Source organism: Hydra vulgaris, chromosome 14, assembly GCF_038396675.1.
Source record: "Hydra vulgaris chromosome 14, alternate assembly HydraT2T_AEP".
NCBI lineage: Eukaryota > Metazoa > Cnidaria > Hydrozoa > Anthoathecata > Hydridae > Hydra > Hydra vulgaris.
In genome coordinates, this window is record NC_088933.1 from 42487974 (window position 1) to 42501985 (window position 14012).

At 25.4% G+C, this 14012-nt stretch overlaps 2 protein-coding genes across 10 annotated transcripts in view; one reads left to right on the top strand and one right to left on the bottom strand.

The window, feature by feature from the left end:
• The first annotated feature begins 2776 nt into the window (after nt 1–2776).
• Nucleotides 2777–14012, top strand: part of LOC136090522 (uncharacterized) — a 64799-nt gene continuing 53563 nt past the window's right edge. For 5 of the 9 annotated variants that reach the window (XM_065817262.1, XM_065817263.1, XM_065817265.1 and 2 more), the window contains exons 1-2: nt 2984–3123; nt 12034–12101. In XM_065817262.1, coding sequence (XP_065673334.1) covers nt 12056–12101 — 46 coding nt within the window. In that variant the 5' untranslated portion in view covers nt 2984–3123; nt 12034–12055. Of the gene's footprint in view, nt 3124–12033; nt 12102–14012 lie in introns of all 9 variants that reach the window. The other 4 variants (XM_065817267.1, XM_065817266.1, XM_065817270.1 and 1 more) reach the window with 3 other exon arrangements.
• On the bottom strand, nt 9629–10436 carry LOC136090742 (uncharacterized). The gene is made up of 2 exons (XM_065817625.1): nt 10119–10436; nt 9629–10024 (listed from the first exon to the last, which is right to left on the bottom strand). The coding sequence occupies exons 1-2, from the start codon at nt 10412–10414 to the stop codon at nt 9844–9846; spliced, it is 477 nt and encodes a 158-aa protein (XP_065673697.1). The 5' UTR covers nt 10415–10436; the 3' UTR covers nt 9629–9843.

A 14012-nucleotide genomic window follows, 5' to 3' on the forward strand; every position in this document is an offset into this window, starting at 1 on the left:
TCACAAAAAATTGTAATAACTATAAATAACTTTAATAACTTTCTTATGATTATTAAACGGATTGCAGCACTGTGTTAATTTAGTTGCATAACGCTTCAAATAAACATTTTTATGATGGAGATACAAGTTGTTGATTTGACATTGATTATTGATAGCCCAGTCCACCATATTAATATTTCTTTTTTATACTGAGGGATATCTTCAAAAGATTCGATTCCAAGCAACGATGTATATGTTGCAAGATGACATTCACTTTCGAGCTTGATCTAAATGGAGCACTGTTGACTGTTTGCCATTTCTGAGAAGTTGTGTTACCAAATAAGACAAAATAATTATTTAATCTAAAATTAAAATAGTTTTTTTGTTTATACAACTTGTGTTCCAAAACTATATTTAGACATCACAGCAGATGTAAGAAAACTATATCTTTACATGACATATCATTTCACAAAACCTTATCTTTGTATTAAAGCCAACCTCAAAAAATTGTTTTTACACATCATACCTGAATCCATGAGTCAGGAAACTCCGGAAATTAGAGAAGACATTACCTCGTTTTATAGTAAAGTAATTTTGACCCATTGCTGAGTTTAAAGTAGAAAAGAAAATGACCAAATAAGGAATTTTTTGTACAAGCTTCAAAATGAGATATTTAAATTATTCTTGAAGAATTTAAAACCGTATTTATTATAAAGATAGTTCATTGGGAAAAAAAATTTAATCTATGAAGATTGGGCAACTCTGAGAGTTAGTGAAAGCGTAACCCATAGTAACTTGACAAAAAGTTCGACTGATCATTTTAAAATCAAAAAATAATAATAAAAAAATTTTAGTTTCATTATTTTCTCTACACTTTTGAGTTCAAAACATTCAAAAATGGTCTGGAACCAATTTTTAGCAACATTCATCGACTAGATCTTAAAATATTCATCCAAAAGTACTACTACAAAGTCAATAATGGCGGATGTGGCAAAAAATAGGGCATTTTAGGCTAAATTTTAAAATGTCATAACTTTTGAACCGTTTAATTTGGGAGCTCTAACGTAACTTTTTTTTTTTTATATATTGATAGGTAACACTGGTTGAACTTTGAAAGAAATCTGAGAAGGTGACTGAAAATTTTCAATTTTTTGTCCCACTTTTACATCGAGTTACCCCTCAACAACAATTATGATTTTTAAATCTCAAAAACATTAAAATCGGAGGATAAAATAAAACATGCAAAAAAGGAATATCGAAATAGCATCTAGATTGTTGTTTAAATGTATAAATTTATATCTTAAATTTATACAAACTTTTCAGTATAAAATGAAATATTATATTAAAGTATATATTCAAAAATATATATGTGTATACATTAATTATATATACATGTTTAACATAAATATAAAAACTAGGGTTTTAAAAACAAGATTATTAATCTAAAATTTAAAAAAAAAAAAAATTAAGTTTTAACGCTTTAAAATTTTTTTAATGAATTTTAAAAAAAGTAAACAAATGAGGCTTTAGCAGAACACTTGCATAAAAAACATAATTTAATATACTTTTTATGCAAGTATTAGAGACATTTTCCTTTTTATTATTTTCATTTTATTATCAATAAACTGATTAATCCCACTAATAATTTTAATTAAATAATAAGATTTAGGCATGTATTAATACCTAAAATTATGGTTGTTATTAAATAAATATTTTCGTAACTAAAGACCGTATAGCTCTCATTAAAAAACTTTTGAAACTTTTAATGCGCTTGCGTTTAATAACTTGCAGCTTTTAAACGACGGTGATCATTTTACTTGATATTGTTTAATTCTTTTTTTATAAAAACTTATGATTTATTATAATTATTCAAATATTTCAAGGTATATGTTGGTTTAAAAGAAAAGCTTCAGGATAATGAGTGTTTGACTGCATGCTCTTAAATAGTTTTTATTATACTAAATACTTTTTATTTATATCTAAGATTTTTTTTTAAGAAAAACAAAAACAAAAAGTTTTAAAAATTGTTTAACAAACTTAAAATAGGACATTACGACTACTGATTTTTTTTATAAAGCCTTTATAAAAACGTTTTATATAATTTGAGTTACGGTTTTTTAATTTTGGTTATTTTATATTTACGTCATAGTTTAAGGGGCTTGGTGGTAAGACAAAATATGTCTTTTCTTGCAAAATTGTTGTTGTTGTTTTTTTTGTTTTTTTTTGTCTATATGTTTTTATATTATGTTACGTTTTTTATATTACGGTTTGAATAAATTTATACAAAAAATTAAAAAAAAATTGCAATATTTTCTCTATGAAATACCTCAACTTAACCCCCTCTCCCGCACGTCCCCCCCCCCCCTCCTCTTTATATTTCCGCTATTATCGAAAAATTATTTTATACCAAAAGTGCTAAACTAATTAAACTATCAGTTATTTTTTTCGATAAGATTTGGCACGTAAAGGGAACATATATTCAGAAAATTATTTAAAAATAAAAAAAAAGCGGAGTAAAGGGTTCTTCCACAACAATTTAACATGTGTACATCAATAAATTATTCTTAAGCAAAAACTTTTGTAATAAGAATTAGCAACCATACAGATACACAAAAAAAGGTTAAACTTTCATTTTTTCAAAAATATTATGTATATATATGTTTGGTTTCCCTAACCTTACCTAGAAAAAAATGCAAAATAAACAAGACAGAATTTTAGCACAAAATTCAGTTTATTACCTATGTAATTCTAAAATTACTAGTTTTTTCTGAAGCAGTACAATCGATGCAAAAAATTAGCTCAAAAAATTCCTACATTTACAAAAAATCTATTCTATACAAATATTAGATAACAGATCAAATCGTCGTTATTGCACCAACGGATTTTCCGCTTAATTACCTGTGTAAACTTTTAACGGATTGAAATAAGTCCATAAAAATTTAGGCTTTATTACGTTATAGAAACAAACAATACGTTGAAATAAAGTTAATGATCCAAATCGCTTAACATTATAAAAAAAAGATTTTGCTATTCCGTTAAAAAATACGAGTTAATACTTTAAAGAAAACACATTCCGTTAAAATTAAGAAATTATTCAAGACATATATTTGATATAACAAAATAATTATTTTCTTGTGAATACAGGTATTATTTTTTCGTGATGTTTTACATTAGTACATTATACATCGGTATATTAAACAAAATTTGAATTTTGAATTACGATATTATAAATATTTTATTAGTTTCTATGTCTAGTTGAAGGTTTTTGATGCTTGATTACAAATTGAGCAAAGTCTCCCGATCATGTTAGTTTATATAAATATTAGTCCCTGTGTCAGGTGTTAACTACAACTTTTAAAATTGTTTAAATTGCTTGTTAAACAAAAACATATTAAAAGTTTTTAAGATTGAGACTTTCCTAAATTTGTAACCAAGCTTTAAAAATGCTTTAACATTATATATATATAATGTGATATATCAACATATATATCACATTATATATATATACATATATATATATATATATATATATATATATATATATATATATATATATATATATATATATATATATATATATATATATATGTATATATGTATATATATATATATATATATATATATATATATATATATATATATATATGTATATATATATACATATATATATGCATTTATATATATATATATATAAATATATATATATATATTTATATATGTATATATATATATGCATATATATATGTATATATATATATTTATATGTATATAAATATATAAATATATATATATATATATATATATATATATATACATATATATATATATATATATATATATATATATATATATATATATAAATATATATATATATATTTATTTATTTATTTATATATATATATGTATATATATGTATATATATATACATATATATATGCATTCATATATATATATAAGTATATATATATATTTATATATCTATATATATATATATATATATATATATATATATATATATATATATATATATATATATATATGCATATATATATGTATATATATATATTTATATGTATATAAATATATAAATATATATATATATATATATATATATACATATATATATATATATATATATAAATATATATATATATATATATATATATATATATATATATATATATATATATATATATATATATATATATATATATATTTATTTATTTATTTATTGATAAATGTTGTACACTGCTGGAAATACAACTCTCGTCTGTTTAAGAGTGACCAATATCTTTTTTAAAAAAACAGATCAAATAATATTAAAATATTTCAAATGAAAAAATACAATTTTATAGACTTGAAGTTTTATGCCATTCGACTATTATCAGCCATATTATTCAAATATAAAATAAAAACCGTCACAAAAATGCAAATTTAGCGTTGCAATGGCATTTGACGTCAAGTATACGTGATCTGATATTTGCTAATCGCCGGAATCAAAGTTAGAAAGTAAAAATTTTTTCCTATGCCTACAACCAGAAACCAATTCACCTTTTTTTGTTAAGTAGTAAACGACTATCAAAAGTCATAATATATATTTTTCACTGATGCAAAGAGTACACTTTTTTGTAGATAAGTTATAAGATTGGCATCTTTTAATTATGTTCCACTAAATTATAGTAAATTATAGGCATGTTACCTGCGTCTTTATGTTTCCAGATTTCCTTGGAAAGTTGTGTATCATTCCTATACCTGGTTGCATTAAATGATTTTAGGTGGTTTGCAAACCTGAGCTTGAATGCGTTTTTACTAATACCGATATAAGATTTTTCCGTAAGACTGGGATTAGGTGATGCTAAAGTGGCTTTATATTCAAAATTTGTTGATAGACATTGGTTATTTAACGGGCATGCAGTTTTCTTAATGCAGTTGGTTGTGTGAAATAATAATTGATTAAATATTTGGCATGCAAGTAACTTTTATTGCGTAAAAATTGTAAATAATTTATATATATTATAATAATTTATATACAATAGCTGTAAATAATTTTTATATGCTAGTTCCAGCCATCCACCAAGCATTTTAAAACAATTACCAACCTCAATTAAACTTTGATTATCTTCCAATTATTCAAGCGAAAAAATTTTCCGAAAGTCTGCTCCTATTTATAACGACGCATTAGAAAATTCTAGATTTCACACCGATCTCCAATATCATTCAAATCTAAATACTTTTATTACTAATAAAAAAAAAAAAAATTATATGGTTTAACTAACCTTCCAATAAAAATATGGTAACAAAAATTGGATACCTTTTTTTAAATTTAATTGACTCGCATTTTCCATTGCATCATAAGCTCCACAAAGTTATCAACAGAAACACAATAAAAATTAGTTACAGCTGCATGCCAAATATTCGATCAATTATTAATTTACACAACCAAAAATTTTTTCGCAACAAACTCACCGCTAATTATATAAATTGCAACTGCATTATAAAAACTGCATGCCCGTTAAATAACCAATGTCTATCAAAAAATGTTGTATATAAAGCCACTTTAGCATCACCTAACCCCAGTCTCACGGAAAAATCTTACATCGGTATTAGTGAAAACGCATTCAAGCTCAGATTTGCAAACCACCTTAAATTATTTAATATGTATATATATAATATATATATATATATATATATATATATATATATATATATATATATATATATATATATATATATATATATATATATATATATATATATATATATATATATATATATATATAATATATATATAGACCAAAGAATCTAATAAATCTCCACTACAAAAGGTTTCGCTGGGGTAGCATCTGGATGTGAAACATTTTCAGAAGGAAAAGTATTTCATGAAAAATCTAAAGTACGCTGTTAGATGCAGAAATTTTATCCAATTAGGAAATTGGATAACTAATTATTAGGAATTGCAAATATTAACAGAAAAGAAAATTTCAAAAAATAAAACTCAAACTGTAATTTAGAAGTCGATGAAATGATATATTTTGATAGCAAAATCATGAAAAACGAAAACAGTTGTAGTTATATAAAAATTTTAAGAATCAAATAGAACATAATGAAAGATAAGTTTGTTTTCGAGCTTAACATTTTTAATGAAAATGCAAGAGCAGGGCTCTGGAGTCGAAGTCGGAGTCGTAGAGTCGGAGTTGCGACATTTTTAGCGGAGTCGCAGTTGGAGTCGTAGAGTCGGAGTTGGGACATTTTCAGCGGAGTCGCAGTCGGAGTCGATAAAAAGAATCGCGACTATAACTCCCAATATTAAACTTTTCATGCAAGTACAAAATATTCAACATTCAAAGAATTTCATACATTCGGCAATAAAATTTTTTTTTTTATTATTGAGTAATTTTTTAAAAGAATTCAAAGAATTTTTCAAAAATTTAATTTTGGAGTCGGAGTTGGAGTTGGAGTCAGAGTCGGAGTTAGTACTCGTTTTTTTACGACTCCACACCCCTGTGCAAAAATACTAAAAACTATGAAATGAAATATTCTAAAAATATCATTATTCTTTTCTTCATAACACCATTAATCTCAAGAGTGAAAACTATTTTTCAATTAACATACAAAAAGATAAGTGAGTAAGAATTCGCAAAAAAATCTCATTATGCACCATACATACTCGATAGGCTTAGAATGAATTTATTTAATTCTAACTTCTGTTGTAATTATATCACATCTTGTGTATATAGCTACATCATCTTCACTGCTATCTCTATCTACTCGATGCAGTTCATATCATTTTACAACAGTCAGAAGTAATATATATACATATATATATATATATATATATATATATATATATATATATATATATATATATATACACACACGCACACACACACGCTTATATATATATATGTGTGTGTGTGTGTGTGTGTGTGTGTGAATGTGCATGTGTATATATATATATATATATATTGCATATATATATATATTGCATATATATATATATATATATATATATATATATATATATATATATATATTGCATATATATATATATACGTGTGTGTATATATATATATATATATATATATATATATATATATATATATATATATACGTGTGTGTGTGTATATATATATACACACACACACGTATATATATATATATATATATATGTATATATATATATATATATATATTAGGGTGGTTCAAAAATAGGTCATGTCAAAAATTTGAAAAGAGCCCTAGCTTATGATCTGCCTTGACCCCAAAATAGTACTTAAAATTTTTTACAAAAATTTTTTTGATTATCGGAAAGGTCCCCACAAAGGGCAAAAGGGTCAATTTTTGCCCCGTTTTAAGAAAAACTTTACCCCGCTTGTGGGACCCTTAAATTTTAACCAATTTTGAAAAAAAATTATCCAATAACATGGTAATGAGTTATACAACTTAAGTTTAAGGGGCTCTTTTCATAAATAGTTTTTTAAGTAACTTTCAGAAGAATTATAAAACATTGAAAATCATCAAAACATAAAATGTTTTTAAAAAAAAAATAAGTATTTGTTTGAATACAATAAAAAAAAAACTTTACCAATACAAAACAAAAACCAAACATTTACAAGTGTTTCAAAAATAAAAACCAAACATTTACAAGTGTTTCAAAAAGTAGATATTAAATAATACTATTGAGTGCAGCTTTGGCATAATCCGACTTTTTTCTACCATTTCGATTTCGCTTGTACACATGAGTAAAAAGAAACGTATCTTGCCTTTTCTCTTCTGAATGTGCTTTATTAACAAGTTGTTGAACTAATTTGACTGTTCTTTCTGAACAATCATTCACATCATCAAGATTCATGATAGCTGTTTCAAATTCTTGATAGAAATCATTTAAAATCCAATACTCTGCAGGAAGCTTCATCCATTGAACCTCAGCTTTTCCATGACCAAGCATGTCAAATATAAGCCAGGACTTCTCTGTAACTAGTGGAACTAAACTGGGAGGCTCATCCTGTGAAAAGTTTAAGTTCTTCAGAATGTCTTTATCCAACACCTGTCTTTCTAAGGAATACTCCTCTATAGAGGGTCGTTTTAGACCAAATAGTCTCTTAGCCATGTTGCTACGTTCTTTACATTTCTGATCTGCAATTGCTATAATGACTAAATATGGGTCAAGGTACCAAGTATGTCGCATAATGGATTCAGAAACAACTTGAGCTCCAGCTTTATTCAATTCCTCAAACCTTTTCATCTGCCAGTATGCTTTGATATCCTAATAGTTAAGGGTTAGATTTTTCAATATTTAATTTAAAAATAAATAATATACCTACTTTTTGTATTTATTCAAAATTATATCTTTATTTTAAAACAATTATTCAGACCGTGTACCTGCGTTGGAGCAGTTGAACTTAGCTCCGCTCTAAGAAACCATTCAGTGTAAAATATGGAAAGAAACTTTGTCATTTCAGTGATTTCATCCTTGCTCTCTTCATTGATTTCAGGGATTTTTTCCATAAGTAGAAACAGTTTTAGGTAAAATAAACTTTTACCCATGAATCTGGCATGATGAACAGCTCCAGGATTGTGAAGTTTAAACCTGTCAGTGTGTGACAGTACCATCAATGTAAGTTCAGCCAATTCTTGATAATCTTTACGAAACTTTCCATCCTAAACAAATTTTTTTTCCTAAGTTATAATAACTTAAATTACTTACTACAAATTTGTAAAACTGGAAAATTATATGCGAAGTACTACTTTACTATACTATTTTTTGGAAGTAAGAAGAGATAATTAGATTTTAAATTAATTTATAAAGCTATTATTTTATTATTTATAAAGCTATTACTCACCTTCTTAAAAACTTTAGTGCTAATTATATATCTGCAAAATTGAATAGCACTCAGCCTTTGTTCATTAATCCAGGAATCAACAGGAGTTGATAATCTTTTTAAATCTTGATTTTCAGTATCTAGATCATTCCAATGGTTCTTCAGAAGTTTAAATAATTTGTTTTCTGGTCCTGAAGAATGACTACTTGGATAAAGCTCCCAAAAATGGGTAACATGACGCTCAACAATATGGTGTCGACATGCAGTTAATAACATAGGGCGCTGTAAGTGCACAATGATTCTGCTACAAGCTCCTTTTGCTTTACCTGTGTTGGCGCTAGTGGTATCAAAGCAAAGACACTGAACTTTATCCTCTAATCCAAAGTTAGAAATAAGTTCTTCTATAGCTTCTTTTTTGTGTTCTCCAGAACCTGAGTCGATTACTGGAATTCCAAGTAACTCGGTTTGTCCTTTAATCATAGCAAGAACAACCTATCTTTTAAAAACTGTTTTCCTTCAGTAAGTTTTTTCACAATTTTTCCATCAAAATGAATTGTTATCAGAGAATTTGAAGATTTAGAAATGCTTTTTATATGGTCTCTGATTTCATTTGCACCCATTACCACAGCATTATCTGCTGCTCTGTATGATGAAGATTTAGAGCATACAAACTCAGACATGCATCCTCCAGAATTGACAATAATACTGCTAAGAATTGCTGTATGTTGATGTGGAGTTAAACCCTCTCCAACTGCTGTGTGAGCAGTACGGTGCAAGATATCCTTTGGTATGTTGACAGAATTTTTTAGGATCAATATATGACTCAATTTCAAATTCACTATCACTTGAATTGCTTTTATTGGTATTAAAAGAACTTAATGAATTTTCAGAATCAGTATCTGATACATTGTTTAATTTATTATAACTCCATTTAGATTTATACTTTCTTTTTAATGAATATTGAAATCTCTTATCCAATCCCCCTAACTTTCCTTTCCTTTCCTCTAATTGGTCTTTAAGAAAAGCTATGTCTTCCTCTTTGTCATTTTGGTTTCTCAACTTTTCTTATTTTTTCAATCATATTTAGTGAGTTTTCTCCAATCCAGAAAACCTTTTTCATATTTTCTTTAAAGTTCTTTCTTTTTTTAACTTCAGCAGCGTTGTTTCTTTTGCTTAGGCTTTTCAGCTTCATCCAGTCTTTCACCATTTTTGTGACCTTGATCCTATAAAATGAAATTATTATTATTAAATGCTTATAAAAACTTAAAAATATATTTTAGTGTTTTGATAAGGTTATACAGTTTGATCTATCATTACCTTAGCTTCTGAGTTGTAATTACTTCAAATCCACCACGTGTCCATGGAACTACAAGTTTAGATATTATGCAGCAATGTAACTGACTGGTAGGACAATTTGGTGAGAATGATCCACTTTTGTTTGGACATCCTACAATAAAACTCAGTTTAACTTCAGGTTTAGATTTTCTCAGAAAGTTGTAGTATTGAAGAATTTCTTGTGTAGTTGCAAATTTATTGTTAGGAATAATACAATTTCTTTTTCCCACTAAAAAAGTATCATCAACTCTTTCAATTTTCTTTTTGGGTGGCATCATATAAATTATTAATATTTTATGTTAGTCTAAAATTAAATGTTTACATATAAGTATATTAGATGAAATAATAAGATTATATTTTAATTTTAAAAATGAAATATTTATTTTTTATTTTATTTAAAATCTTTTTTATTCTTTATTCAAAACAAAAATTGTTAAGCAAAAAAAGTTATGTTTTTAAATATTAAATTATACAAAATAATTGAAATGTAAGATATTTTGAAAATACCCACTAAAAACCCGCTTTTTGCTGAAAAAATGAAATTCTTTGAATGTTTATTTTTGAAAAGAGCCCCTTAAACATAAGTTGTATAACTCATTACCATGTTGTTGGATAGTTTTTTTTTTTTTAATGGTTGAAGTTTAAGGGTCCCACAAGCGGGGTAAAGTTTTCATTAAAACGGGGCAAAAATTGACCCTTTTGCCCTCTGTGGGAACCTTTCCAATGATCAAAAAAAATTTTGTAAAAAGTTTTAAGTACTATTTTGGGGTCAAGGCAGATCATAAGCAAGGGCTGTTTTCAAATTTTTGACATGACCTATTTTTGAACCACCCTAATATATATATATATATATATATATATATATATATATATATATATATATATATATATATATATATATATATATATATATATATATATATATATATATTCCTTCCTTCCTGATGAATCTAATGATTGCAAAATAACTTATTGAAAAATATTAGATAAGTTAGATATAGTTAGATATTTATTCGACTAGGTGCAATAGTTTTTTATCGCTCTCTTTTTTTTTCTAGATTTGCTCTTCACGCGGTTTTAAGACATTTGGATGGTTAAGCGCCAAACCAGCCTATACAACAAAGTTGAAAAAAATTAGTTTATATTAAAAAATGATTTATGTAGTGTTTCTTTGCAAACACCAAAATACCATAATTAAAACTTTCAAGTGCACTGAACTGCAATTACTTTAAATTTTTTCGGTTTAGTGGCTTTAGTTAATGACTTTGAAACTTTGCGTCAAATTATCTCATTTCAACATATTCGTTGTGAAGGCTGATTTGGCGCAAAGTCATCCATTTATTGTAGTCACTAGTTCTAATCAAGACTGGCGCAAAGGAGGATCAAAAAACGATGGTTTTTTTTTTAGTAGTCCAAAATTGTAATCGCCCTGGTTCTAATACTTAAAAAAAGAAGCGTTTAAAAAGTTTTAACCTTACCCGTTTACATTAAATCAAGAACAGATTTAAAAATCACATTTTTAAAAAATCCTTTTCATGTGATTTTTAACTTTTAACTGAAAGACCAAATTTTATCATATTTCGTATCATGAGATTTTTCCCCTATAAGGCAAAGCGTCCATCTTTACTCATTAAAATACTAAACATGATTTGTTTTTTCGACAAATGTAAAACATCTAAGTAAATAAAGTTTTGTTTGATGTTTTTATTTATCTAATAAAGCCTTTAATAACGTTAAAAAACATTTACTTCAAATAAATTCGCGCGTTAAAAAAAGTTCGCATGCATGATTTTATTTACATAAACGACATTAATAATGTCATATATCTAAAGCAACGTTCAATATTTATCAAAACTCACACGTTCAATATTTATCATAACTTTATGTTACTTTTAAGCAAAACTCCTGTTCAAATCTAAATGGAATCGAATCAAGACGATTTCGAGGAACTTAATTCTTTTAAAGGTAACTTTTAATTTAAACGTTCAATATATTTTTATTTATGTTTTAATAATTGAAAAGTTTAACTAGAGTTTATTTATTTAGGTTATAAATTAAATTTTATACCATTTATTAAATTAGATTAAATTTAATAAATAACCTTTTTGCGTTTTGAAATGGCGACCAAGTAGATTTTACAATTCTATAATTTGGAGATTTGTTTATATCGTAAATGTTTGTTATAAAAGATAAAACATTCAGCTTTTTTAATGCAAATTTTGTTTTGTGTTTTGATAAAAACCCAATAATATAAAGATATTTATTAATTAAAGATTAATAATGACTTTCTAACTTTCATACTATATTAAAATGTAAATAACGAATTGGGATAAAATATAAATTAATGATTAACATAAACTCAATGAACTTATGATATCATTAAAAAAAAATTAGTATTATTTTTTGACTAATTCAATTAAATAAATAAATTCGCAATAAATTGCGGGTACAAAATATTCAAAAAATAATAATTCTTATTTTATAACGAGTGTAATTTACGTTCTTTAATAAAAATTTGCGCAAAATTTTTTTATAAAAGTCTGTTGTCCATTTTAGACTTATCAGGTGAGACGGCCTGCTATGGTTTTTAGTACTGGCTGTATTGTTTGAAAAACAGCAAAGCAGTGTTTAAAACAAAAACTTGTAACTGATCAAAATTACAAGTATTTTTTTACTAAAAATATACTCAAAAAATTTTTATAAACATTTATTTGTATTTATTTTAAATTTATTTTGTAACTAAATTCAATAAAAAATATATAATATTTAATGATTTTTTTTTTTTGTTTTGGTTTATATTTATTATTCGTTGTACAGCTTTAAATAAACAATAATAAAAATAATAATATAAACTTACAATGATAGAAAAAAAGAATTATAAACAAGGTATCTGAAAAAAGATCGCAAAGACCTTGTCGTCAGAACTTTAAATAAGCATTTAACAAAGATAAAATAAAAAAATAAACTTTTACAAAATTGCAAGGTAAATAATCTGAGTCTGAAGAAAGATCAGGAGAATCTTCACATCAGAATTTTATACTACAGTAAACCAACATATAAATTAAAAAGTAAAAAGCATAAGAACAATAAATAAAATAAGAAGGAACAAACTTCTATAAACGTAAACATGTATATAAACAATTAAAAAAAGTAGACCAAAATATATTTTTAACTTTTGCAACTAATAATAACTCAATATATCTAATGAAAGAATGAGGCTATCAGTTTTTTTTAAAAAGGCATAAAGTTATAGATACTTCAAAGTTAAAATTCGGCAAAACAATTTTTGCAACTTACTTTTTTCTGTACTTCCCCAAGCAGTATTGACTTAATTTAAACAACTATGTATAAATAAGTAATAAAGTTGGATTAAGACTTTTTATTTGAGAATGGTTCGTGAGTTATATAGGATCCCCATGTTTTTAGAAATTTTTGTGTTTATATAATTGATATGGTGATTTCAAGTAATGTTTTCATCAAGATAAATACCTAAAAATTTTGTAACAAAATCTTTTTTTATTTCCTTTTGATCGATAAAGATTTGAGGTAATTTTGATGAGGGAAATCGCTATTTTGTGATTGAATGAAATAAAACCCATTTTGTTTTATTAGTATTCAAGGTTAACTTATTACACCTGAACCACTTAAATATATGTCTGAGTTCTTCGTTTACTTTTTTAAAAAGTTCAGCGATATCATAGCTTGAAAGAAATAAGTTTGTATCATCTGCATACATAATGCTCGTGAGTTTTGGTAGCTTTATTCAAGTCATTTATATAAATAAAAAAAGGGGAGATTCAAGAATTGAATCTTGTGGGACTCCACAGGTTATATTAAGAATAGTGGGTTGATAAGCATTGTTAAATGTTACAAATG

What these genes read in the sequence shown, in the direction of transcription:
- LOC136090742 (XM_065817625.1), bottom strand. Translation starts at nt 10,414, where the DNA reads ATGATGCCACCCAAAAAGAAAATTGAAAGAGTTGATGATACTTTTTTA. An exon ending in ATTACAACTCAGAAGCTAAG is followed by an intron (nt 10,025 to 10,118) that starts GTAATGATAGAT and finishes TTCATTTTATAG; the next exon opens with GATCAAGGTCACAAAAATGG.